Below are 27312 nucleotides of genomic sequence, written 5' to 3'. Positions count from 1 at the left end.
AGATCTGAGGAGCATAGAAGAATCTGTCAGTGGATCTTAATTATTTCTTTACTTCAGTCCTTTGAGTGGTGTTAATGTTGGGTAGCTATTGAAATATGCTGACCAAAATACCTTCATTATTTGTCTCTCAATGAATAGAGAGCTTCCTTTGGAATAAGCTGGTCTTCCAGATCTCCATGGCTTATTTTGTTAATCATCTCTTTAATAAAATTAGCCATTTAAAAAAAATTATTTATTTATTTATTTATTTATTTGACAGAGAGAGAGAGAGAGATCACAATTAGGCAGAGAGGCAGGCAGAGAGAGAGGGGGAAGCAGGCTCCCTGCTGAGCAGCGAGCCCGATGCGGGGCTCGATTCCAGGACCCTGGGATCATGACCCAAGCTGAAGGCAGGGATCCACTGAGCCACTCAGCCACTCAGGTGCCCCCAAATTAGCCATTTTTAATGAAAAGTGGAAATGTCTCTCAAATACATAGTGGTCTTCACTTCAAGAAAGAATGTACTGAGTATAACTTGATTGTCTAGCCACCGATTTCTGATTATTATTTATTATATCCTGATAGCCCCTTCTTGATGTTCTTGCACCATCAAGGTGTGTGTGTATCTGCTTCTCTGCTCAGCCCTCACAGGCTCTCCTGCGTGTGGGCTTTCCTATCTCTAGTGATTGTCTCCTCCAGGCTCTTGGCTGCCACTTGTTGTGTGTGAGTTTGCCACTTACCGTTCCTGTTGGTCTAGTGCCTCCCGTTTTCTCTTGGTTTGCATAGCTTGTTAAATTGAGTGTAAAATTAGAGCAATTCACTTAGTGAGGGCTTAGAGTGTCTCCTCTGAGCCAAGTGCACAGACATTATCTATCTTGAATTATTTTTACTTCTGTATAACTAAGCTGCAGAGAGTTGTGAGATAATGCTGTACATACAAACTTCTTTTACAGAATAATCTTAAGCCATTATTATCCATTTACATCACTGAAATTTGTTAATATATTAACTTGTGTGTATGATAGAAATTATCTACAAAAAAAATTACATTAACTTGTGTGTATGATAGAAATTATCTACCAAAAAAAAAAAAAAAAAAGAAAAAAGAAAAGAAAAAGTAAGAAAGAAATCCCAGACCCAAGGTCTCTAAAGTTTTCCTATATTTCTTCATGAAGTTTTATAGTTTTGGTTCTTAAATGTAGGGCAGTGATCCATTTGGAGTTAATTTTTATCTATGTATGAGGAAAGGATTGAGATCCATTTTAAATAGTATTGTAATGAATGTTCTTATTATTAGCTCTACTCATTTCCACTTCTTTAATTATTTTTCAGGATAAATTATTAGAAGTAAAACTAAAAGATAAAAGGGTATTCACACTGAAGTCTTTGATATATGTTGTCAGACTTCATTTTAAAAGTTGTACCACTTAGAAAAGACAGCTCCTACAATGGGAGAAAATATTTGCAAATCACGAATTTATTTATTTATTTATTTATTAAAGATTTTATTTATTTATTTGACAGAGAGAGAGAGATCACAAGTAGGCAGAGAGCCAGGCAGAGAGAGGAGGAAGCAGGCTTCCTGCTGAGCAGAGAGCCCGATGCAGGGCTCCATCCCGGTCCCCTGGGATCACGACCTGAGCCGAAGGCCGAGGCTTAACCCACAGAGCCACCCAGGCACCCTGCAAATCATGTATTTAATAATGGATGTGTTATATAGAATATATAAAAACTACAACTCAGAAAGAAAAAGACAACCTAATTAAATGGTGGGCAAAGGACTTGTATAGATATTTCTTCAAAGATATGTGGATGACCAATAAACACATGAAAAAATATTCAACACCATTAATCATGAGGGAAATGAAAATCGAAACCACAGAGATGCTGCTTTACACCCACTAGGATGTGACAAGTGCTGGCGAGGACGTGGAGGGGACTAGAAGCCTCTGCACTGCTGGTGGGAATGGAAAATGGTGCCGCCACTGTGGAAACTGATCTAGTAGTGCCTTAAAAAGTTAAACATAGATGTACCACTTGCCTCAGAAGTTAGCATTCCTAGGTATCTACACAAGAGAAATGAAAGCATACGTGTGGACAAAACTTGTTCACAAATGTTCATAGCAGCATTATTTAGAATAGCCCAAAGGTAGAAACAACCCAAATGGTCATCAACGAATAAACAAATAGACAAAATGTGTTGCATCCATATAATAGGATATTGTTCAGCCATGAAAAGGAACTAAATATTTGGTGTCACATGGATGAACCTGGAGAACATTATGCTAAGTTGAAACCAGTCATAAAACTGCATACTACATGATTCCACTTATATGAAATGTCTAGAGTGGACACACATGTAGAGATAGAAAGTAGATTAGTAGTTACTTAGAGTTGGGAGGTGATGACTGAAGGGTGTGGCATGTCTTTTTGAGGGAATAGGAATGGGAATGTTGTAAAATAATTGTGATAGCTGTGCAACTTTGTTATTAGGCTAAAAACTATTGAATTGTACACTTTAAGTCCATGAATTATGTCATATGTGAATTGCATTCCAATAAAGCTTTTAGTTAAAAAAAAAAAAAAATTGCACCAGTCAGTATATAAGAGACTCCATTATCCCACATTCTCCCCAACTCTGGGTGTTTTTAATTCGGCTCCGTTGGGGTTTAATATGGAGACAATAAAATTCACCCTTTTAAATGTACATTTCAATAGGTTTTTTTTGTTTTTTTTTTTAAAGATTTTATTTATTTATTTGACAGACAGAGATCACAAGTAGGCAGAGAGAGAGGAGGAAGCAGGCTCCCTGCTGAGCAGAGAGCCTGACGTGGGGCTCCGATCCCATGACCCTGAGATCATGACCTGAGCCAAAAGCAGAGGCTTTAACCCACTGAGCCACCCAGGCGCCCCACATTTCAATAGTTTTGACAAATATATACACATGTGTAACCACCATAGCCAAGATATAGAACATTTCCAGCATCTCAAAAGGTTCCTTTGTACTCTTTCCAGGCATCCTTCCCGTCCCCCATCTGCTCTCTCTCTGTAGATTGGACTGATTGTTCCTTGTGTTGTGTATAAATGGAATCATACAGTACATACTCTTTTGCTTTTTGCTCAGTGTATTTTTAAGATTTACCTGTGTTGCTACGTATCTCAGTAGTTAATATGCGACTGCTTGGATAAAGCACAGTTGGCTCTATCCACTCCCCTGTTGATGGACATTTGGCTTGTCTTCGTTATTGTTTTCAGCTCCATTATGAATGAAGCTGCTATGACTGTTCATATACAAATCTTGATGTGGACACGTTTTCATTTTTCTTGTGTTAAATGCTGGGTCATAGGTAAGAAGATGTTTTATGTCATAAGAAACTGCCAAATTGTTTTCCATAATGGCTGTATGTCTTAAAAAAATCATGTACCATTATTACCGTGCTTTTAAAAATCTTCATTAATCCGATAGGCAAAAAACAGTATCTCCGGTGTTTTAATTTTCATTTCTTTGATCTGTAGTGGATGTATTGTTCCCTGAATTTGACCATTTATTTTATATTTGTGAATTTCCTTTTAGATCTTCTCTTTTGCTTTTTTTTTTTTTTAAGATTTTATTTATCTGAGAGAGAGAGAGAGAACAGGAGCGGGGCGGGAGGAGGTGGGCAGAGGAAGAAGCAGACTTCCCACTGAGCAGAGAACCCCGATGTGGGGCTCAATCCAGGGAGTCCGGGATCATGACCTGAGTCAAAAGCAGATGCTTAACTGAGTAGGCACCCAGGTGCCCCAGGTCTTTCTTTTTCCAGGTTTTTTTTCCCCCAACATTTTTATTATAAAAAACATTAACAGAGAAAATTTGAAAAATGGTGCAGCCGTCCCCTCCATAGCCACTACCTGCAGTAGGTGTTTGTTTAACTTTGGCCATATTTGTTTTACATACCTGTCTCTCTTACTTTCATACGATTCAGAGAAAAAGTTGGAGACATCGTGCCCTTGTATTCCTACAAATGAAGACATTCTCTTTCATGATCATTATGTCATTTTCATGCCAAAGAGAATAATCCTTCCACCTTTTCCCCTTGGCATTGACTTTTTAAGTAATGGGTCCAGTTGTACGGAAGAACATCCCACGTTCTGTATTTGTTTTCTTGTTGTTGTGGTTAATTAACATGTTCCTCCGTCCCCTGGACTTCCTGTAAACCATGTTGAGCCCCTAAGACTTGATTACATTTCGGTTCAGGATTTTTGGTGGATGTGCGTCACAGACACTCACACCAAAGGAACATAATGTCACACATTAATGATGTCCCACATTAATGATGCTGGATTTGATCATTTGGTTAGGATAACAGCCAGGTCTTTTCATTGTAAAGATATGTTTTCCTCTCTGCAGTTAGTAAGTAGTTGGGGAGCTTAACCGATCTTGTAGAACTACTTAGTAATGTTCTTCCATGATCTGTCCCTCCATTTGGCACTTACCTTCTAACTTGCTTATTGATTTTTTGACTTAAGAGAGACCTACCCCTTTTCTAAAGGCCAGCCAATAGTAGAAGACCCGTCTTTACCGGACTCTCCTTTTCTCGGCCCTGCTCTCCCCTTCCTCTTCCTCTCTTTTTCTCCCCTCTTTCTCCTTCTGCTTTAGTTCAGAAATGCGTGTGACAAGCTAGCCCTTCCTCCCATTCTGTCATCTTTTTTGAATGACAGATTCAGAAAATTGCACTGGTCCTCAACGTAGATACAGACTAACTTCCTCTCTACCTCTTTCTCCTTTATCCCAGGATGTCACTGCTGTGCCCAACCCCATCTCACTGGCAAGGGGGAGACTTGGATCCTGAGGGCTCCAGATAATATGTTCTTACCCTCACTTCTTTGCTCATCAAAGTGAAGCATGGGAGAGGGGACCAGAAGCCAGACTGCTAATATTTTGAGAAAGAGCTCTTTATTCCTTCTGCTTGCAACCCTTTTCTCTACATCCTCTTTCCCTGGTTCATTCCTGCCCTTCCTTGGGGGCCTCAGCTCAGGCATCCTACCTGAGAAAGGCGTTCTGGACCCGCTGACGACGTTGAATGCTCTTGTGTGTGTGTTTCCATGCATTGCACATGTGCCCTAGTTCCCTCAAAGCTGTCTTTCCCATTAGCTTGTGACGTCCTGATGTTACTGTCACCCAGTTCTCAGTGCAGAGCCTGTCACATCACAGGTTCTTGGTACATGTTGCTGGGATGTTTCCTTTCCTGGCCTGCAGATGACCTCTGCTGCACGGGCTGGATGCGTCTGCTTCCTGGGCATGGAAACAAGTGGGAATCGCAGGCTTCCCCCCAACCCTTTAAGATTTTATTTATTTATTTATTTGTCAGAGAGAGAGAGAGCGAGCGAGCACAAGCAGGCAGAGTGGCAGGCAGAGGCGGAGAGAGAAGCAGGCTCCCTGCCAAGCAGGGAGCCGAATGCGGGTATCAATCCTAGGACCCTAGGATCATGAACTGAGCTGAAGGCAGTGGCTTAACCAACTGAGCCACCCAGGCGTCCCTCGCAGGCTCTTTTTGATCAAAAGACACATTTATCTGTACCTTATAAATAATTGAGGAATTAACACTCCTTGGCCATCCCCTCTTTAATTGTGCCAACCGCCTTAAAGCTGGCTTCTCTGCATTCTAGGGTAGTTGTTTCTCACTCAGTACGTTTCTTACTTTTTATTCTTGTAGGCCTATAGAATTGTGGACTTGGAACTGAAACAGGCTTAGCATTAAGCTACACCACCAAGTAGACAGACCACAGGCTGCCTGCTTTCTCCTGCAGCGCTCAGAGCAGCATTCCGCTCTCTAGCCTGAGTACGGTCTGGTAGGGGATACTGCTATCAAGTATGCCCCAGAGCGGATGTTGAAGGCGAGGCATCAGCCCCCAGGGGGTACTTCCTTGCTGAGGGAGCTGCTGGGGTGTGTGTGTGTGTGTGTGCCAGTATTGGGAGACTGTGGAGGGCCCCAACTGCAGTTCTTGTTGAAGGGCTATTAGATCTTGCTACTATGTAGACTCCTTTGTGTTAGAGAGTGAACCAGTACTCAGTGCTAATAAAGAAGACAGCTGTGTCTGCGTGCAGCTGGTGGGATTTGATGGTGTTTCATTGAAGAGCCGCGTATCTAATCTCTAAATGGCAGCTCCCTCCCACTCTCGAGACCTTTGCTCAACACCCACCCTAACAGTCCTGCTCTCTCTTTGTCCCCTGAGTCCATCTGCTGGGAGGCTTGGCTGCTGTGGCCGGGAAGCCTTCAACTGCTTTATCACAGCACAGTCAGAGCAGCTCTGAACTTCGTGGGGAGTGTCAGCTGAGCTCAGAAACCCGTTGCGTTGTATTGGCAGCCTGTTGTGTTCCAGACTCTGGAACCATCTAAACACCTTAGGTCCATCTAAACACCTTACTTCATTTAATTCTTACCAGAGTTCTGTAAAGTAGGTTGGTTCCCTGCCCCCACCCCGCCAAAAAAGTGAAGTTCAGGAAGGCCAGATGCTTACCCAAGGCTGCACAGTGGGCAGGAAGGTGGGGGGACACAGTGTCTCTCCACTCCCGTGGCCGGCAGGTAACAGGTGGTAATGAAAGAAGGGCTGCTCTTGTTCTGAGAGTCAGCCCGTAGTGGGAGCCACACTGTGGCCTGGCCTCAGAGTCTCTTGGTAGATGGATTTTTATGATCCATCACCGTGGCCCAGTGGACAGGATCAGATTTCCTTAGTAAAATCTGGGATTTTGACTTAAGAATCAGATGTTACTCTCTTCCTTATATCAGGGAAGTGGATTGGTCTCTTAACAATGATAAGAAGATTCTGAAATTTTACACATAAAAATTAGTTTAAATGGTTGGCTTCACGTTTCGTTCTAGGAGCTTCTCTCCGTACTTTTTTCCTTCTTCTCCTCCTCCCAAATGCACACCAGTTCCTAGACCTGCAGGGAGAGAAAACGGCGTCTCCTTGCCGTTTGGTTCAGTCTTGCATACCACAAGCTCCTCCTGCCCACCTCATTTGTCGGTTTCATTTGTGAATATGGAGGGAGAAAAATATCAGCATTTTAAGGACTTTGGTTTTAAGAAGACACATGTCCATCACTTTTTCTTTTGACTTTTTTCCTGCTGGGTAGTTTGTTTAATAATTTGTGCCTTAGATATGTGCATTTTGTTTTTGTGTGTTTTCCCAGGAGGCCTGAAGCAGGAGTAAATGAGAGAGAGAGAAATTACCCTGACCTTGGTTTTTATAGCACTGTAGTAACTAAGGTGTGTTTCTCCTCCCATGGAGCTATAAAGACACACTCCTCTTCTTAAGCATTTGCAGCGGCAGTTAAAATGGGAAATACTGGTGCAGCAGGGTTCATATGTATAAAGGTCTGAGGTTAAAACTGGGATTTGCTAATGAACCAAAACCTTATATTCTATCACTGTTTTCCAGTTTGATTTCATGAATAGCAAATTGTTGCTTTTGACAGAAAGACCAGCGTGAAAATATCATGAAGACAAAAATGTAGGTATTTTGAGTGCCAGTAAAGACAAAATATTTACACATGTCTCAGGGGACGGTCAGCAGGAGGGCTGGGTGGCGCCTTCGGGGTGGCGCAGATTTACATTGTTTCTGAAATAGACACCAGCCTGAGATTATCTCATTTGCCTTTAGTGAGTGAGCCCCAGCTCTCCAGCCCACCCCAAACTTCTTACTTGGGTGCCTGACAAGTTGATTAAAATGCATGCATGAGAGGGGAATTAGGAGAAAGAGAGATTTAGGGTGACAACTGATTCTCAGTAGCAGATGGAAGGGAGATTGTCTTTAGCAGGCAAAGGTAAAACATTTCATTTTGGGAATTTCTGTTACATGAAGAGGGCCATACGAAGTTCTTTTGTTTGTGGTTTTTATTTTTTTAATTAAGTTTTTATTTTATTTCCCGTATAGTTAACAGAGTGTTGTGTTACTTTCAGGTGTATGACACAGTGATTCAGCACCTCCGTACATCGCCTGGTGCGCATCGGGACAGGTGCCCTCCCTCATTCCCTGTCACCTTGGTCCCCCATTTGCCCATGCCCTCCCCCCTCGTGACCTTCAGTTTGTTCTCTACGGTTAAGAGTCTGTTTCTTGGTTTTATCTCTCTCTCTCTCATTTCCCTTTGCTTGCTTGTTTTGTTTCTTAAATTCCACAGAGTGAAATTGTACGTATTTGTCTTTCTGACCGGCTTACTTCACTTAGCATTCTCCTCTCCAGCTCCAATCCTGTCGTTGCACATGGCAAGATTTCATTCTTTCTCGGGGCTGAGTAATAGTCCACTGTGTATATATTCCACGTCTTTCTGAAGTCATCTAGCCGCTGGCACCTGGGCTGCTTCTGTGTCTTGGCTGCTATAAATATTGCTGCTGTAAACATACAGGGGAATGTATCTTTTTGAATTAGTGTTCTTGTATTATCTTTGGGTAAGTACGCAGCGGTGTCAGCGGTGTGCCTGCTAGATCAGAGGCTGGTTCTGTTTTCAGCTTTCTGAAGCACGTCCACACTGTCCTGCACCATGGCTGCACCAGTTTGCATCGACGTCAGCTGTGCACCGGGGTTCCTTTTACTCCACATCCTCGCCAACGCTTATGGTTTCTTGTGGTGTTTGTCTGTGCTTTTTATTTTGTTTTGTTTTGGGGTTTTTGTTTTAAGTTTTTGTTTAAATTCCATTTAACATTCAGTGTGGTACTAGTTTCAGGTGTACAGGATGGTGATGCTGCACTTCGTACAGCACCCAGGGCTCATCACAAGCACACTCTTTAATCCCCATCACCTAGCCACCTGTCCCTCCGCCCCCACATTCATGCTTTGTAAAAGCCTCCTCCGAGTTACAGCAGAGAGGTGTGGTTGTGGTGGGTGTTACAGATCCTTCTTTTCTTTCTTTTGCTTAACAGTAGCCGTTGTTTCCCCCCGTAGACCCCTACTCTGGGTACCTCTCTATGCGCCCGAGGGGCATCATCTCCCTTTCTGAGGAGGGGTACAGTTCCAGACTGGAGAACTGACAGGAAGTTGGGATAAGCTGATTAAGTTTTCTTTCATCACAGAAAGGGAAACTGAGGCCAGGAGAACTGAATTGGACGGAGATGGTATCCCACTAAAAATCACATGCTGCTTAGCATCAGAACTGACAGCCTTGCTGGGTCCCCACTCCTGATTTAGTTTTGTTCAGTTGGTGACATACTGTTTCTTTTCATCTAGGTGAGGTCTTTTTTTTTTTTTTTAAGATTTTATTTATTTATTTGACGGAGATCACAAGTAGGCAGAGAGGCAGGCAGGGAGAAACGAAGGGAAGCAGGCTCCTTGCTAAGCAGAAAGCCCAATGCGGGCCTTGATCCCAGGACTCTGGGATCAGAGCTGAAGGCAGAGGCTTTAACCCACTGAGCCACCCAGGTGCCCTAGGTGAGGTCTTTAAAATGAAGCAGATCTAGAAAAGGCTATAATTGTTCATCTATACAGCTGTAAATGGGGGGGGGGAGGATGGGGGGACCCCACAAACCAAGAACAAATGGATAATAACGCATCTGCGCGAATACCTGGCATTCCCAGGAGGGAGAGAGAATGGAGACCGAAACAGAAGACTCCTTGCAATTGGGGTCCCTTACAGAGCCCAGAGGAGTGCAGAGTGCAGGACCAATGGGGCAAGGCCAGCAGCTGCTCTAGTCTGCAGGGGGGCTCTGTGGGCAGTAGGAGCACACTGGTGTTTTCACTCTGGAGGTCACTCAGCATATACTTGAGAGCCTGTTATATGGTGGCGCTGTGCTGGGGCAAGTCAGATGTCGGTGAATGGGATAGACACAGCTCCTTCCTCATGGAAATCGCAGTCTGTTGTAGATACAATCAGCATATACATGAGTAGGTAATGGCAGATTGCGGCGGGTACAGCCTGTTAGAAGAGGGCTTAGCTAGTAATTTACACTGAGAGTGGTCCAAGAGGGATCCTTCGGGAGGCTAGGATCTGCAAGATGATGGAGTTAGCCGGGTGAGTAAAGTGCTTGTTTACACCAGGTGTGTGCAGCTAGTGGGGGAGGGGGGGCTCTACCTTCCTGAGTAGGGACTCTGTTACACCTTTAAAAAACCAAATTTTTATTTATTTATTTATTTATTTATTTATTTATTTGACACAGAGAGATCACAAGTACGTAGAGAAGCAGCCAAGATAGAGGAGGAAGCAGGCTCCTCCTAATGCAGGGAGCCCGATGGAGGGCTCAATCCCAGGACCCTGAGATCATGACCTGAGGCTTAACCCACTGAGCCACCCAGGTGCTCCTCTGTTCTACCTTTTAAGCTGTGAGAACCCCTGCAGGAGCTTCAGCAGGGGAGAGGTGTGAGAGAGTTGTTGAGGTCATCCTGGCATGCGGGTAGAGGGGAGGCGAGGGAGAGAGTGTGGGGTGTGGAGGGTTCAGGTCAAGCCCCTCGACTGTGGGAAGGGGGAGGAAAAGCTGGTGAAGGGGAGAGCAGCCTGGCATAGGAGTAGGCTGGACAGTGGGTGAGGCCTTGGGGATGGGGTAGGGGCAGATGTTGGAGGAAACTTGGGTGAGGTCTGACAGTGACTGATTTGATAGTGTAGAGGCCATCCGCATCCTTGGCAAAAGCGGTTCTGTTGGCTTGTTGAGGCAGAAGCCGGGATCCATCAGTGCCCACAGGATCCGCCTTCTGCTTTCACACTTCACCCTGTAGAAACAGCACCTCCGCTCCCTCCACCGTGCTTTTGTTCCACACCACAAGGGCTCCCAACATAGCACATACCTGGTTGTCTGTCTTTCCCCGTGAATATAAGCTCTGTGGACGAGGAATGTTGTATTGTTTGCTGCTGTATCGTTCGCAGCTAGAACAGTGTTAAATAAGTAAATCAGGATAGTGTCAGGAAGAAAGTGGTATCCCTGCCAAATTAATCTGGCTACAGTGTTCAGGCGCTCTAGCCCACATGCAACCTGAAAACATTCTCCTTCTCATCATCAACTCATTTCTTTTGTTAAGCACCATTTTACATGGGCATTAGAGTAGGTGCTACATAGAATTAACCTGCTAGCTCTAGCTCCTGCCCCCAGAAAAGGGGGGATTTGGTCAATGGCACCTATACTGTCACTGCGACCCTTGTTCCTGTCAAAGTCAAGGTTTGGGTTTCAAATTCAGTGGAGAGCAGATTGCAGTGGTTTTCTTTAATTGTCAAAGCTGACTTTTAGAAAAGGAGCCAGTGTTTTTAAAGCCTATTTATAGGTCTTGGCTACCTGAAGAGTGTTACCTTATCCTTTGAAATGCATCAGACAGCTTCAGATATCTCTGCCTTTTAAGTGGGTTAGGTAGCTGGCAGTGCCTTGAAAACGACTGGTAATGATAATAATAACAAATTTGTTTCTTGCCAGTCTTCGTAGGAAGACTTCATAGGAACTCAGAAACATCTGCTGATCTATTTCTTTCTTTCTTTTTTTTTTTTTAAAGATTTTATTTATTATTTATTTGACAGAGAGAGATCGCAAGTAGGCAGAGAGGCAGGCAGAGAGAGAAGGGAAGCAGGCTCCCTGCTGAGCAGAGAGCCCGATGCGGGACTTGATCCCAGGACCCTGAGATCATGACCTGAGCCGAAGGCAGTGGCTTAACACACTGAGCCACCCAGGCGCCCCTCTTTTTTTTTTTTTTTTTTAAAGATTTTATTTGTTTACTTGACAGAGATCACAAGCAGGCTGAGAGGCAGCCAGAGAGAGGAGAGAGAGGAGGAAGCAGGCCCCCGAACAAGCAGAGAGCCCAATACCCGGCTCAATCCCAGGATCCCGGGACCACGACCAGAGCCGAAGGCAGAGGCCTTAACCCACTGAGCCACCCAGGCACCCTACTGATCTATTTCTATTACCTCTCTGGTGGATAGTTACTAGAGTCCTAACCTCAGGTGTGTCCTCTGGCTGGAGGCCTTTGTTAATTTACTTTCCCTTTAGGCCAGATGTCTGTAACAGGGTGGAGTTTTCATCTTTTACATAAAAATCTTAACTATGGTGAATATTTGAACCTACTAATTACCTTTTTGCGTAGGTGGATAAAAGTGCTAAGGAAGGGCTGCCTGGGTGGCTCAGTCAATGAAGCATCTGCCTTCAGCTCAGGTCATGAACTCAGGGTCCTCTGATCGAGCCCCGTCAGGCTCCCTGCTCAGTTGGAAGTCTGCTTCTCCCTCTCCCTCTGCTTCTTCCCTTGCCTGTGTGCATTTTCTCTCTCTCTCTCTCTCTCTCTCTCTCTCTGTGTCAAATCAATCAATCAGTCGATCAATCTTTAAAAAAAAAGTGCTAGGAAATGGCTGAATTCTTTGAGGGTAGTTACTCCTAGTACTGATATGGTAGAAGCTTCTGACTTGCGTCAGAGTGTCTGTGGCTTGGTGGCTTTGATCAGGGTGAGGGTGGCGGTTACCATACTAGCTAGCTAATTGCGGGGCCAGAGTATGCTAAGTTGAATACAGTAAAATGTAGACAGAGTTTGTGTTTGGGTGTGTAACTAATTTTGCTGGTTTAGCTTTCTAAATTTTCTTCTTACATTATTTTAAACCAGTAATAGAAATTTATGATTAGGGGTGCCAGGTGGCTCAGTCAGGTAAACTGCCTTTGGCTCGGGTGATGATCCCAGAGCTCCCTGCTCAGTGGGGAGCCTGCTTCTCCCATTCCCTCTGCCCTTCCCACCCTGCTGTGCTCTGTCTCTCTCCCCAAAAATAAATAAAATCTTTTTTTTTAAAAGAAGTATATGATTAGAAATGTGAAAGATGTAGATGAAGTAAATTATAAAATACTTGACAGCTTCAAATTCCTCTGATATTTTAAGTAAGGTAAGTGCCTTGAATAAGTAACGAAACGTACACTGATCTAGGATGGAGATGACCCAGATGGAATGGTCAGCCCTGCCCACATTAATTTATTTATTAAGTACCACTCTAATCAAAATACCAGAATAGTTGTCTTTTGAGATTTGACAAAGTAATTGTAAAGTTGGAACATGGAAGAGTAAATAGGCAAGGATTCTGGGATGCCTGGGTGGCTCAGTCATTAAGCGGCTGCCTTCGACTCAGGTCATGATCCCAGCGTCCTGGGATCGAGTCCCGCATCGGGCTCCTTGCTCAGCAGGGAGCCTGCTTCTCCCTCTGCCTGCCACTCTGTCTACCCGTGCTCACTCTCTCTCTCTCTCTGACAAATAAATAAATAAATAAATAAAATCTAAAAAAAAAAAAAAAGGCAAGGATTCTAACATTTTAAAAAAATGATGGGGATCAACCTAAACTAGATAGTAAAGTATATTACAAATGTATTAACACTGATTATTAAATCAGTGTTATGCTAGCATAGGATTAGACATGAATCATCAGTGACACAAGGCCCCAGAACAGACCCTAGTGTATATTATAATTTAATATATGTTAATGGAAGTTTCATAAAATAGTTGAGCAAGGTGAGACAATCAGATAGCTAATTAGGGTGAGCTGTATAAAGAAGTAAATTGATTTTTTTCCCCTAGATGAATTAGAGTTAAATGTAAAAAGTGTAACCCTTAAAAACACATTCACAAAACACCAAAAGAAATAGGATGTTCAGGAATAGTCCCAAATACATATATGAGAACGTAGTGTAGGATAAAGATGGTATTTTAATCCCAGCAGGGGAAAGTTGGATTATTTAATAAATAAGTAGGAACCATTGACTAAAGCAGGATCCCCTTAACACATATTACAGCAAAATAAATTCCAGTGGACCTAAGACTTGACTATAAACTGTGGAGCTGTGAGAGCACTGGAGCTGTGAAAACTGGAACACTTTTCACAGTTTGGGCATAGGAAAAGCCTTTTTAAAGTACGGACAAAAAAGTAAAAACATTAAAGAAAAGACTTTAAATTTTTTGACTACATTAACGAGAAGTTCCTACTAAAAATAACAACAAAAGCCCACGATCCATACAAAAAGTAGAGTAGAGCAAAAACCAAAGCAAGGCACACCATAAATGGTCAAGGCTGAGTTAGACCATCAAAGATATGCCCAATAACTCTGTCGTATGTGTTGCAGACATTCCTAGCACATTAAGAGCTCTCACGCAACACAAAACAAGGAAAAGATAGGTGGATAACTAACATACAAGTTCCAATGGCTAATAAGCATAAAAAGATAATAAGTGGGAACCAAAAAATCAACTGATTTTTTTGCTTGTTGGCTTCACAAACATTAATAATAACTAATGTAAGTACTGGTTTGGGGAAATAGGCACTAATCATTGCTGTTGGATCTGTAAATTAGTATAAGCTTTGATTCTTTGTAATAAAATTATAAATATATATATACACCCTCCAACTCAGCTTTTGAGTTTCTAGGTATTTATCTCACAGAAACAGTCATGTAATTGCACAAAAATGTAAGTAGCAGGATGTTCATCACAGCATTGTTTATAATAGTAAAAAACAGAAACAACATGTGTCCGTTAGTGTAAATGAATGTCTATTTATGAAGAAAAAGTTAAGAAGATTGTGATAAATATATATAGCCAATAAAAATTATATAAAACTATATTTATTGGCATAATAAGATACCTGTAACATAAATGAAAATGGGTTATAAAATAGAATTAATGATCCAACATATTTAAATATTTTGTTTATTCATATGTGTAAGTATATATATATATACACGAATATATGTATATTACAAGGGTTTAAGGACCAACTACAAAGTTAGGGATAATAGTCCACAAGACTGTCCTCACTTGTAACACCAGCTTGTAAATTAGAGGAATTTCCGAAAGCATCCTCATGTTGAACAATTCTCTAGAAGGACTCAGGGAACTCACTGAAAACTTAAAGACTTCATTATGGGTTTATTACAGGAAAAAGCCTTTAATTGAATCAGCCAAGGGAAGGGGTGCATAAGGCAGAGTTGAAGAGGCATTCAGTGCCGTCCTTCTGCTGGCATTACCTCCTTCCCACCACACTGTGTGACAACGCACATGGAGCCTTGCCAGTCAGGAAAGCTCACCTGAGTCTTTGGTGTTCGAGGTTTTTATGGGGCTTGATCACATACTGCCTGTGTGGCCACCTTCTGGTCCCCAGCGCCTCCTGGAGATCTGGCTAATATCTTTAGTTATCAGTTCCTCTGGAGATTGCAACTGATACTGTGTGGTCCAAAACCCCTATAGTGAATCAGATTGTTAGAGTCTCCTGAGACCAAAGCCCCCAGGCAAACAAAGATACTCCAGTCAGGCAGGACATTCCAGGGGCAAAGAGGTCACCTCCCAGGAGCCAAGGGCAAAGGGCAGACTCTCTTTGGATAAGGTTATTTCATTTCTTCACTACACAATATTGTCACCAAAATTCAGATAATGGTAATTTCTAGGTAGTGGAATTACAGGGAGCTTTGCTTTATTGTACTATTTTGTGTCGTTTGAGTTTTCCTTCAGTGTGGGTGTATAATTTAGAATCAATAAGACTAAAAATAACTTTTTAAAGGGAGATTAATGGAAACAGTCTCATGGGGTAGACGGGCGGGCGGCGAAGCAATAAAAGAAATGATAAAGGAAGACCAGTAGACATGACTGCACACATGTAAAATCTACTTAATTCGAAGATATGTTATATCAAGAAGTAAAACTCCAAAACTTAAGGGAAACATTTGTAGAAACATCACAAATTAATATTATGGCATTACTAAAATAAAATAGCAAGAGAAAAACAGCGTACGTTTTAATGGATAGTGAAAACTGAAGATTTGTAGTCTAGTTATCAATCAGATGCAGGGTTGTTGTCCCAGTGGCAAGATTGTGCTTACAGCTGTGGAGGATGCCGCCCTGGAGAAGGACTGGGGATTCCTTGTGCTATTTTTGCAACTTTCCGTGAGTCTATAATTATTTCAAAAAAAAAAGTTTTTTAGGGGGCGCCTGGCTGGCTCAATGGGTTAATAAGCCTCTGCCTTCGGCTCAGGTCATGATCTCAGGGTCCTGGGATTGAGCCCCACATCAGGCTCTCTGCTCAGCAGGGAGCCTGCTTCCCTCTCGACTGTCTGCGTCTCTGCCTACTTGTGATCTCTGTCTGTCAAATAAATAAGTAAAATCTTTTAAAAAAAAAAAAGTTTTTTAAAAGGCAAAGGGCACAGACAGCTCAATACTGCAAGAGAGACAAATGGCTAATGCACAGATTTTTTTTTTTTTAAGTATTAAAATTTATTAACAAATGATGCAACCTGAAGTGTCATAGCATTTTTTCTTGTTTTTAGTCTGGTCCCATTCCCGGTCCAAAGGAGTCTGAACACCCTGACAAATAAAACAGATGAATCTGGCTTTAAATGGTTCCCTGCCCAGCATCCCTGCTCCTGCCTGAAAGTCCAGTTATGGCTAGAATTTGGAAACTCCGGGCTTTAAAACTCAGCAACATGCCCCAGAACTGACTGCTGTTCAGCTGCGTGCCCCAGCATTGGCTGGTGCTCCCTCTGTCCTGTAATTCTTCCAGTGAGGTGGACATTGACACCATTTTATATAGAAGCTGGGGCTCGGACAGCTCATATCCCTTGTTCAGAAATGGAAACTCTTCTCCTTTCCCTGTTGTCTTAGAAGTGGTACAAGCTTGGCGGTGTCTGTCCCCTTATGGAAGGCCAGGACGCAGGAGGGATTGCTTCCAGCAAGGACACACGTCACCAGCATTCGCAGGGTGAATGAGAGATCACCACTGCAGCTTCTCTGATTTTGCCTGGTGTCAACTCCTTCAAGTTGCTTTAATTTTTGAAGGTTATAGAAATGATTCCTCCTTGGGTGCCTGGGTGGCTCAGTCGGTTAAGCGTCTGCCTTGGGCTAAGGTCATGATCCCAGGGTCTTGGGATTGAGCCCCATATCAGGCTCCCTGTTCAGCGGGGAGTCTGCTTCTCCCTCTGCCTGCTGCTCCTCCTGCTTGTACTCTTTGTCAAATAAATAAAATCTTTAAAAAAAAAAAAGAAATGATTACTCCCTGTTTTTTACACAAAACAGACAGGCCCTCACACATGAGGGCAAATGCACACCTAGACACTAGCACACACATGTACACAAGTGTGCTTTCTCACACACATAGTCACACATGCAGACCACACACCTATACACACACACACACACCCACACACCACATACATCAGCATATGTACACACATGCACACAACACACACTCACTTACCTTGTCAGTAGGACAGACCTGGGGACAAGGACCTCAGGAAGGTGTGTTCCTGCCTTGCTGTCATTGCCCTCAGAATCTGCTTCTCCAACAGGACTTTCTTTGAATATAAGAAAGTAAAATAGACACCAAGCAACCCCCGAGGAGGATGAGTTGCGGGGGCAGGAGGGAGGACCCATGTTTAGGCGTGAGAGCAGGGCCTGACAGCCTCACGAGTTTCCTCTGGGAGGAGGCTCTGCTCGGGCAGGAGGCCCAGGGCGGAGGCCCACAGCTCTGGCGATTCCGTTAAACACACTGCCCTCCTCCTGCCGTGCCTCTCGCTGTGCCTGCTCCCCACGTCTTGGCTCCTCAATGAACCTTTGTCCGTCTGGAGCCTGTTAGTTTTGGCTCCTAGCTGCCTGTGGAACCAGGCCCAGATCCAGAAAAGCCAATAGAGACCGCTCTTTTGAAGAAAAAGAGAATCCTGGAAGAGAGGCCAGTCTGAGCATTATTAATCCACTCACTCATTAAAGAAACCACTTAATAAGCATTATCCTCATATTTGGGTCTAGTTCACAAAATTGACTTGCACATGAATTTTATATCTGTTCATGTGATTAATTGCCTTCCCCAATTAACCCGAAGCTCTCTTATAAGGTCTTGAACTGTACCTGGTCTTTTTGCCTTACTTATTTTGAAAAAAAAAAAAATAATAATAATAATAACCTGTATTGTATTTCAGCAGTATGAAACAGTTAACAGCGAAAACTAAGTCTCCAATTGAACCCCTTCATTCTCCAATTTAGCTCTCTAAAGGGAAATCACTGTTTCCCTGTTCCCTGTTTCTCCTGCATCTCTCTGAGATTGGCTGACAAACTGTCTCTTCTCCCTCTCGGCCCAGCCTGTGTGTCTTGTGTGCGTAGCTTCCTGTTACAAATATCTACGGAAGCCACGCCGTCCATCTTGCCCCTCAGTGTCCTCCTCGCTTCGTATAGCTTGTGGCTCTACCTGCGTCTCAGCGCATAAAATGTGTGCTATTGTGCAGTTGCCCCATGGTGTCCCTCTCTGTGGGTACGACACAGTTTTCAAACCAGTTTCCTCTGAGGAGTGTGTAAGTTATTTCCAGCTTTGGCTGCCACATCAGTGCTTCTGTTTGATGTCTTTCCATATGTGTCCTTATTTATTTATTTATTTATTTATTTGACAGACAGAGGTCAGAAATAGGCAGAGAGGCAGGCAGAGGTGGTGGTGGGGGGGGGGAAGCAGGCTTCCTGCCTAGCAGAGAGCCTGACTCAGGGCTCGATCCCTGGACCCTGAGACCATGACCAGAGCCAAAGGCAGAGGCTTAACCCACTGAGCCACCCAGGCACCCCTCCATGTGTGTCCTTGTGCACGTGTGCACATGAATCGGTTCCTAACAGTGGGATTGTGAGTCAAAGGAATGTGCATTGAGGATGTTGACAGACAGTCGTCTGCTTGCCCCCCCAACAAAGTTGGTTTTGCCCATCATTGGGTCCCCAGGGCCAGCTTACTGATCAGCCCTCTTTTTCCTGCCAGAGTGCCGCACGGTTTGGGAACTGAAACAGAGCAGTTGGTCCGCAGCAGCACTATTCGTAACAGCCAAAAAGTGAAACGACAAATGCCCATCTGCGAGTGCAAGGATAAGAACGCGTGGTCTGTCCCTCCAGCGGGATGGGATTGCGCCGTGGAAAGCAGCGAAGGACCAGCCCTTGTTACAACGTGGATGGCCCTTGAAACTAGTGTGCCTAGTGAACAAAGCCACATGCAAACCACATATTTAATCATTCTGTTTATATGAAGTGTCCAGAAGAAACAAACCAGAGAGACAAAGTAGATTAGTGGCTGCCAGGGCATGGGGAGGAGGAGATGGGGAGTGACTGCTCCATGGGTACAGGCTTCCTTTTGGGATGATGAAAACTGTTGTGAACCTAGGTAGCCCCGATGGGCACATAGCATTGCAGATTGCTTAAAGCCACTGAATCATCTGCTTTAAAATGGTTCAAATGGTAAGTTTTATGTTATATATACTTGATCACAATAAAAAAGAGTCAAAAAATGGTAGCCAGAATGTTACCTTTATTATTTTTTTTAAAGATTTATTTATTTATTTATTTGACAGAGAGAAGGATCACAAGTAGGCAGAGAGGCAGGCAGAGAAAGAGGGGGAAGCAGGCTCCCTGCTGAGCAGAGAGCCCAATGCGAGGCTTGATCCCAGGACCCTGAGATCATGAGCTGAGCCAAAGGCAGCGGCTTAAGCCACTGAGCCACCCAGGGGCCCCAGAATGTTACCTTTATTGTTGATCAGGCTGAGGGTATGGCTTACAAGTGAACCGCAGACTGCCTTTCCAGGCGTCTCTCCGGCAGTCCTGGACTAGGACAGGCCCCATCCCCCACCCCAGGCTCTGCAGGAGCAGAGCAGGACAAATGGCAGCTTGCTCCCAAGAGGAGAGGCAGGGACGGGCCGGACCGCCCACTCACGGGCCGGGACCGCCCACTCCGGTTCCTCCTCCTACACTCCCTGCTGACGTAACCCACGCTGCTAGGCTGGGTGGGAATAAAGGAGAGGCAGGGCTAGGGATGACTTGCTATTGGGTGTCCAGGAAGCATTTTGAGGAATGGGGAAGAAATATTGCCCCATAACAAGCAAGGATGGTTCAGTGAACAAATGAATGGGGCCCCCCACTCTTCTGGGACCTGTGGCGACAGATCCTAGAGCCCTCTGCCTGCTTTCTTTGGAGAGAATGGTCCGACTGGGAGTTAGGAGCTAATCCTACCTGGGACGGACAGAAGACAGAAGTCCCCTCTTGGGTCCACCTACCCCCAGTTCTTCTTAATTTCAGCTCCTGTTTGTGTAAAGCTTGCACTTTAATTTCCATTCCAAAGCAGTCTCTTGCCAGACCTCTGAAGAATTCAGTTTGCTAGTCCATCCAACAACAGTCTTTTTTTTTTTTAAGATTTATTTATGTATTTGAGGTGAGGAGGGGCAGAGGGGGAGAGAGAGGATCTCAAGCAAACTCCCTACTGAGCACGGAGCCAGCCCCATGCCGGGCTCCATCCATGACCCTGAGCCAGAACCAAGAGTCAGCTACTCAATCAACTGGGCCCCTCCAGGCACCCCCCCACCACCACCACCACTAGTTCTGAGAGACCTTTGTTGTACTCTGAATTACCTGTTTCAGGCGGTGAGCCCGTCTTCCAGGAGAGTGTCCGTGACCGGGCAGCGGGAAGATTTTTCATTATGGAGAAGGTTAACAGTCACTTAGTAGCTCCATATTTAGAAGCGCCTCCCATGTGCCAGGCATTGTGCTGGGATGAGTCAGCCCTAGACCTTGGCCTTCCTGTAGTCTGGGGAGAATCCGGGGTCATTATTCTGCCAGGGAAGCCCATGGGGTATGTAGGAGGGCAGTTTGGGGAGGTGAGGCCGGAAGAGGGCTTTGTTTACTGAGGCGAAGCCAGTGGTCTTAAATATTTTTTGTCATGTGTTTCTGGTTACTCTTTAAAGAAGGAATGTGGTGGGGCATCTGGTTCGCTCAGTCAGTTGAGCATCTGGCTTGATTTTGGCCCATGTCGTGATCTCAGGATTATGAGATCAAGCCCTAGTATTGGGCTCCGTGCTGGGCACCTGCTTAAGATTCTCTCTCCCCCTCCCTATATGCTCCCTCCCCTCCAAAAGGAAGGAAAGTAGCATACTCTTGAGTTAGACCAAGAAGGACTCCATCAGCCATTTCTGGAGGATGAGTGAAGCTGGGGCAGGGTTGGGGGAGCAGAAATCTGACTGCAAATGCTTTCTGGGGCCACTGCTCTGGAGAGCGCTGCCAAAGGAGCTACGAGTCCCTTTTACAAGTGTGTAGAGCAACCCATCCCCAGTGTGTTCCCTGGGAAACTAGACTTTGGGTGCCCCCCCATGGTAAGGGTCCCAGTCCAGGTTTGGTCTGTGGATATCTGCATAAGGAATGTCTCCTCTTCCCTCCTTGAAGATTGATGATGACATCAGCGGACCAAAGGCTCTGAGAGGCCCATCGGTGAGGAGACTTAAAGAAATTTACCCCCCATTTTCCTAAAAATGTGTCTATGGAGTCCTTTTTTCTCTGTAGTACTTCGATATATAGAACTGTTTGTGCTGCTTTTTCAGACCTTGTCTTGAAATTTCTATGGGCCAGGGGTGGTCAGTCACCATAAAAAAACATCCTAGACACTGCTCTTTCACTGTCTCTAGTTCTGTGGGCAGCTTAGGTTTGGGTTTTGGACTCACTTCTTCGTGCTGGTTGAGCACCACCTGTTGACTGTTGAGATATTACAGAAACCTGGGACGACAGTCGGACAGCAGTTGGGTTCTGGATTCCTGCGTATTTGTGCTGAGGTTTGGCCAAATTTGATGTAAACATCAAGGAAAAGTGAACCATTTGAGCAGGCAAGGAGGAAGAACAGGAGAAGCCCACACTGCCCCCTGTCCAGTTTCGTTTCTAGCTCGCATAGTTGGAGCTCCCTTTGTATCTTCCCCTCTTCACTTTACGAAATCGAAGCTGCCGGCGTGATCTGACGTCTCTGAGGAGATGGTCTTGTGTGCACGTTAGCCATTTTTTCTTAACAAGCAGGGATGAGAGTTGGTCTGTAGTTAAGCACAATGGTTGGTTCTTACAGAGCACTGCGGGACACCAAAGATTTTTCTCTTCCCTGGACTCCTCATTCGCATGGTGTCCCTTCTGCTTCCGTCGTCCGCGGTCATCTGTGTAGCAGCAAACACCCTGGAAGGATTCCACAGAGAGAATTTGACCTTTGAATCCTGGCTTCAGCATGAGAAAGCTGTCAATTACGGAAAAAGTGTCTTTTCTCTCTTTAAGGAAATTAAAAAACAGAGACACAGTTTTCCATTTTGTTTTGTTTCTGGGAACCACCTGCCTAGCTAGATACCAAGTTGCTGGAAGGTCTTACAGAAGAGGGGAGAGAGGGTTGGTTTTGCCAAGTTGTGGAACCTAATCTACTCTGCCGTGTGCTCTGCTCTCCAGCCTGGTGTCAAGTGTCCCACACGTGCGCCGCACCCCCCACAGCCTCCCCCCCCCACCACAGGAGCTCTAGACTGGGTGTGTGGTTGCTCACCCCAGGGCCACCACAGGCTTGCAGAAGAGCAGCAGGGGCCATTCCCTGGCTGAGGTTAAGCCTGTCTCCTTATCTTCTAGGTGGTAGCTGAGATGTCACCTCCTCCAGAAAGCCTCCCCTGACTATTCAGGCTGGGTTGGTTATGCAACTCTGTGCTCCCACAGCCCTCTGCTCTTCTTTATGGGACCCTCAGCACAGGGGCGGGGCCTCACGTGCCCCATCTGTTCCTTTCCTCCATTTGTAGCGCTTGTCCTTTGTCGAATGCATGAGTGAGGGTCTCTGCCTTCCAAGCTCTGAGACAAGGCTGCCCTCTGTCCTGGTCTTTGTTCACTAGTATCAAGGGTGGGCCTGTGGGTGTCACTTTTTTCCTCCCCTGGAGGAGAAAGAGCCACATGACAGTGGAGGCAAACACAAAGAACTTTTCAAGTCAGATGATGTTAAAACTCAGGCCTTTCAGTAGTAACTTAAGTCCAAATAGTTGAGATGGCTATGTATAATGTATTTTGCGGTAAGGTTTGCCAGTTATATGTGTCTAAGTGTATATGTATATGTACACGATCCTTATCAAAACGCTCAGGAGGAAATGGCATTATCCTGAGTTTACCCAGGAACTGGGTGTCAGACAAGTTACCTGACCGCAAAGCTGCCTGGTGCACACGCGATGCAGCAGAGGCTTGAGCCTAGCCACTGGCTGCTGAGGCTGAGGGCGAACAGACCACTTGGAGATGGCTTAGGAGTACCTTCGGACTGAGCAGAAGTGGCAAAGAAGGTGTCTGACGGGTTGGAAATGTCCAACCCTTTGAGCTGAGACTGTTGCTCGGTCTGTCCCTCAGACTCTGTGAGGACATCCCGAGATGGTTTCTCTCTGGGACTCCCAGCCTTCTGCCCCGTGTGAGCCAAACCCCGGCTCGCTGGGATAGGTGCAAGAGGCACGAGGTCTTTGCCAGGTGCCCAGCCAGGGGCTTTGCTTTTAAGCCTAGTTCTCGGGTTCATACAGGGCTTATGGCTTGGGGGCTGTCTTTGGAGACCAGTTGCTGTTCCTCGCGAGGTCTTTCTGAGTGGGTTTGCAGAAGAGGCAGGGCTGTGGCTCACAGCCAGGTGGAACCACCAGAACCCACTAGGGTACAGACTGAAGATCTTGCCTTGTCCATCTCAAGCCTTCTGGAAAAAGGAGCCCAGTGTCAGCTGCCCTGCCCAAAGGTTGGCTTCTGACACAGCACGTGGCAAACTAGACTGTCTGAGAAGCCCCTGCCCCTGGGGAGTGACTCGCCTGCGGGTGGCTGGGGTTCAAGGGCTCCATAGCTCATCCAGAGAAGAATTATTCCCAAATCCTGCTATGTGCCGGGGTCTGTGCTAGGCACTTGGGGGATGACACCTAACAGGTCCTCCCCTCGGTGAGCTGCCGGGCACTACATGCAGCTGTGGGTGTGGGTACTGCCCTGTGGGGGGCGGCTGAGTGCCACCTTTGAATTTGAGTGGTCCTCCGGGAACCCTGAAGGAGTCCATCAGCAGCCTGGAGGAGGCCAGTGCCAGCACGGAGGAGATGCTGTTGGAGGGGGGGCAGAAGGAGGCCCGTGAGGAGTGAGGACCATGGGTGCACAGGACTGGAGGCAGGAGAGGGTCCCACAGGCTCAAAGGCCAATGGGATGGTTTGTGTGCCTGCATTGTAAATGCCTTTTGGGGACTGGTGACAGAGGACGTGGGCCAGGGTAAAGGAGCTTGGCTTTTACTTATTTGCTGGCGGATCTCTTTCTCTCTTCCTCCCACCCCCTGCTTTATTGGGTTGTAATTGACCTACAGCATTGCATAAGCTGAGGTAAGGTGTACAACATGAAGATCTGATACATTGAAAAATCAAAAGATTTTCTAACTTTTAATTATGGAAAATTTAAAAGACAGGTGAACATCGGCAGACTAAGACAGTGAGCCCGTGTGCCATCGCCCCATTCCAGCACCTACCAATGCGTGGCCAGTCCTTTCCTCTCTGTGCACTGACACCGTCACCACCCCCACTCCCACCTCCCCTTTCCCTACTGCTGATCACTGAAGAAATCCCAAAGTGACTGGTATCTTCTGTCAAGCCTAGCCTGTCTCTTGTGATGGATTAATCCAGAATGTTGAGGCGTGGAGTGAGTGGGTGGCACTTCTCCATTTCATTTCATGTTCAGAGGAACCACTAAGTTTCCCTTCTTTGTCTTACCTTTCAGTGGGAAGCTGGTATCCCCCAAATGGAAGAATTTCAAGGGCCTGAAGCTCCAGTGGAGAGACAAGATCCGCCTCAATAATGCCATCTGGCGGGCATGGTATATGCAATGTGAGTGCTACCCGGGCTTTTGGCAGGAGGGGCCTGCGGCGGCCCCCGAGGCCTTGCGGTGGGTGGGACCTCCAGGTTCACAGTGGTGCCCAGAGCCCACTTTTCAAACATGATGCCTCAAAGGGAAGCCTCTCTTGGAAAACCAAGCCAAATCCTAATGAACTAGATACTTCTCAGGTGTCAGGCCCAGGGGGCCCGTCACGTGGTCTGTGTCGTGTAGCTGCCCATAATCTGCAGGAGACAGCTGTGTTAGCCCAGTGCTCACAGCATAATGTGCTCACTATTAGGTTAGACGCTTGGGTCCAGGTTGTAAAGGCAGAGGCGGGAGGGCTTAGTTCTCTCCAGGGGAGTCAAGGATGTTGTAGCAGAGGTGACATTTGATGAGTCCGGGAGTAGTTCCTGTTTGCAGCAGGTGGAAGAAGATACAGACCCAGGCCATGTTTATTCTCCACCTGGCTTCATGCCAGTAGATCCAATGATCTTTGGGTTGGGGCATGCTTGGGTTACTGACCCATGGGTACTGAACCCTTGGGTTCTTACCCATGAGTTACTGACAGATTCTTTTCCTTTATACTCTGAAATCTCATTTTCAAGAGAAGGAGAAGGAAAGAACACTTTGGAGGGTCCCACTCTAAGGGGGATGTGGACAGAGGAGGCAAGGGCTCCTTCAGGGTTCTTGGTCATAGTGATGATGTTTCGTCCTTTTTCTGCCTAGATTTGGAGAAGCGCAAGAATCCCGTGTGCCACTTTGTCACTCCACTAGATGGCTCTGTTGAAGTAGATGAGCATCGCAGGCCAGAGGTACTTGGCTCGTGGCCATCAGTAGCTGGAAAGGATCTGCCCTCATCAGGAGGAAGCGACTCGCCCAGGGCCCGGAGCAGGGGTTGGATTCTGCAGCAGTCGGGGTGGTGTGGGGAGAAGGTCTGGCGGCGCCGCCCCGCAACCATGTTGATGTTGTGACAGCCCACAGAGGCTCCCCTCTTCTCAGGCTGGGCTGACCCAGAGCACTCAGGGGTTCTCCCGCTGGGACTTACTCTCCCTCGAAGTCAAGGGAGAGATCTGGGCTCCTTACAAGGCAGTTATCTTAACAGTTAAAGAATGACCTCAAGATCTTTCTATGTGGAGATGGAAAGATGCTGAAGAAATAGTAAATGAAAAAAAAAAGTTGTACAACAGTATTTTAGTAACTTTATGTTAATTTTTTTAAAAAGCGTGTATCTGCGTGATTGTGTGTGTAGGAAAAGTCTAGAAGGATACACCGAAATCCTTTATTGGGTGCTGCTTCTGGGGAGGGTGATTAGAGTGAGGCAGACATCCTTTATACCCTCCTGTGTTGTTTTAATGTTATCCTGGCCTGTCTTACTGTTAGGATAAAAGGGGGAACCACTAGAAAGTAAAAGACCCAGTGAAAGACCCTTTTGGTGGTGGGATGTGATCTGGTATTGGACAATATTAAGGAATATCATTTTGTTGGGTCTGGTGATGATATTGTATTGTTCACTGTGAAGATTCTTTACTGTCGGACACATAATGAAGTATTGTTAGGTGAAATTATAGGGGCCTTATGATGTGTGGGACTTGCTTTAATATACTCCAGCCATAAACAAAAAGGAGCCTGAAAGTGAGGCGGGCTCTCTGAGGAGGTCGTAGCTTCTTTGACACCCGAGCTCTTCAGGCATATCGTGGAAGGGGCTCCCCTGTGTGATGGAAAGTTTGAAGTAGCTGCTCTTAGAAGCCACTTTCCATCTAAAACTTCTGTGATTCGCCATTTGTTTTCACCCTTTGAAAATGTGGCAGAGTCTCCTGGATAAGGGCAGGTAGTGCGACCCGTGGCTCTTTGTAGGGCTTTTTCAGTGCCTGGGCGGAGCGCCCTTTCCCTCTTCCCGGCCCAAGCACTCTCTGAGCCACGCGCCAGTCCAGACGCTTAGGAGCTGTACTCCCGAAGCCGCACTTCATTATCTGAGGTCATGAAATAAAAGCCCGTCTTTGGGGGTGGGACACACTTTGTGAATGAAATTATGTGCATGTGGGAGGGTTCTCTGAGTTGGATTGCCCAGGGCTGACTGCCAGCCTTTATTTTCAGGTCAAGTTCTGCCAATCAACCTAGATTGCCCTCTTTTGATTCCGACCCACATCTCTTCACAGGCCATCACCACAGAAGGGAAGTACTGGAAAAGCCGCATTGAGATAGTGATCCGGGAATATCACAAGTGGAGAACCTACTTCAAGAAAAGGGTATCTGGCTTAGACTCCCAGAACAGCATGTTCACGAAGCCCCATAGGGGGGAGAGAATCTAAGTCTATGTTCTGACACTGGCCCCCAAGGCTGTGACTCCGTCACTGGCCCTGGGAAACCAGCATTCTAGCCCAGCCCAAGTGATGGGCCTGCTTTGGCCAAGTTATCTGTGGTCTCAGTTTCTCTGGCTGTTAGTTACCCCACAAACACTGGTTGAGTATCTCTTCTGTGCCCAGCAGGGGCCTGGAAATGGCAGAGAGCAGGATCTCTCATGTGCCTCTCAGGGAGATGAGCCCTAGATGCTTCCTTGAGGAGAGGCTGAGGGCCTCATCCCCTCCCAGGACCCTGGTGACCACCTTGTCTCCCCTTTTCTCCACAGCTACAGCAGCACAAGGATGAGGACCTTTCCAGCCTGGCCCAGGTGAGTGAGCTTAGGGGCCATGAGGACCCTCACGAGAGCCCTCCTTTGACAAGAAACGGGAATGATGTGGGTGGCCCGACAGTGAGCCTGCAGTAGGAGGTTGTGGGGACAAAGACTGT

The 27312-nt window shown here is 45.8% G+C and overlaps 1 protein-coding gene across 3 annotated transcripts in view; it reads left to right on the top strand.

Annotated features, from left to right (window-relative positions):
- Window positions 1-27312, top strand: part of LOC101689304 (MLX interacting protein) — a 59706-nt gene that overhangs the window by 18461 nt on the left and 13933 nt on the right. For 2 of the 3 annotated variants that reach the window (XR_006604787.1, XM_045073687.1), the window contains exons 2-5: window positions 24430-24536; window positions 25252-25337; window positions 26682-26771; window positions 27152-27193. Coding sequence is in view for 2 of the 3 variants with exons in the window: in XM_045073687.1 (XP_044929622.1) it covers window positions 24430-24536; window positions 25252-25337; window positions 26682-26771; window positions 27152-27193 (325 nt within the window). In the remaining variant the exon portion in view is untranslated. Of the gene's footprint in view, window positions 1-18922; window positions 19132-24429; window positions 24537-25251; window positions 25338-26681; window positions 26772-27151; window positions 27194-27312 lie in introns of those variants that run through there. The other variant, XM_045073689.1, reaches the window with a different exon arrangement.

The sequence above is a fragment of the Mustela putorius genome, unplaced genomic scaffold (genome assembly GCF_011764305.1).
Source record: "Mustela putorius furo isolate JIRA1106 unplaced genomic scaffold, ASM1176430v1.1 tig00537248_pilon_pilon_pilon, whole genome shotgun sequence".
Lineage (NCBI taxonomy): Eukaryota > Metazoa > Chordata > Mammalia > Carnivora > Mustelidae > Mustela > Mustela putorius.
The sequence above is the reverse complement of the archived record's forward strand: the minus strand, read 5'-3'. Positions and strand labels throughout refer to the sequence as shown.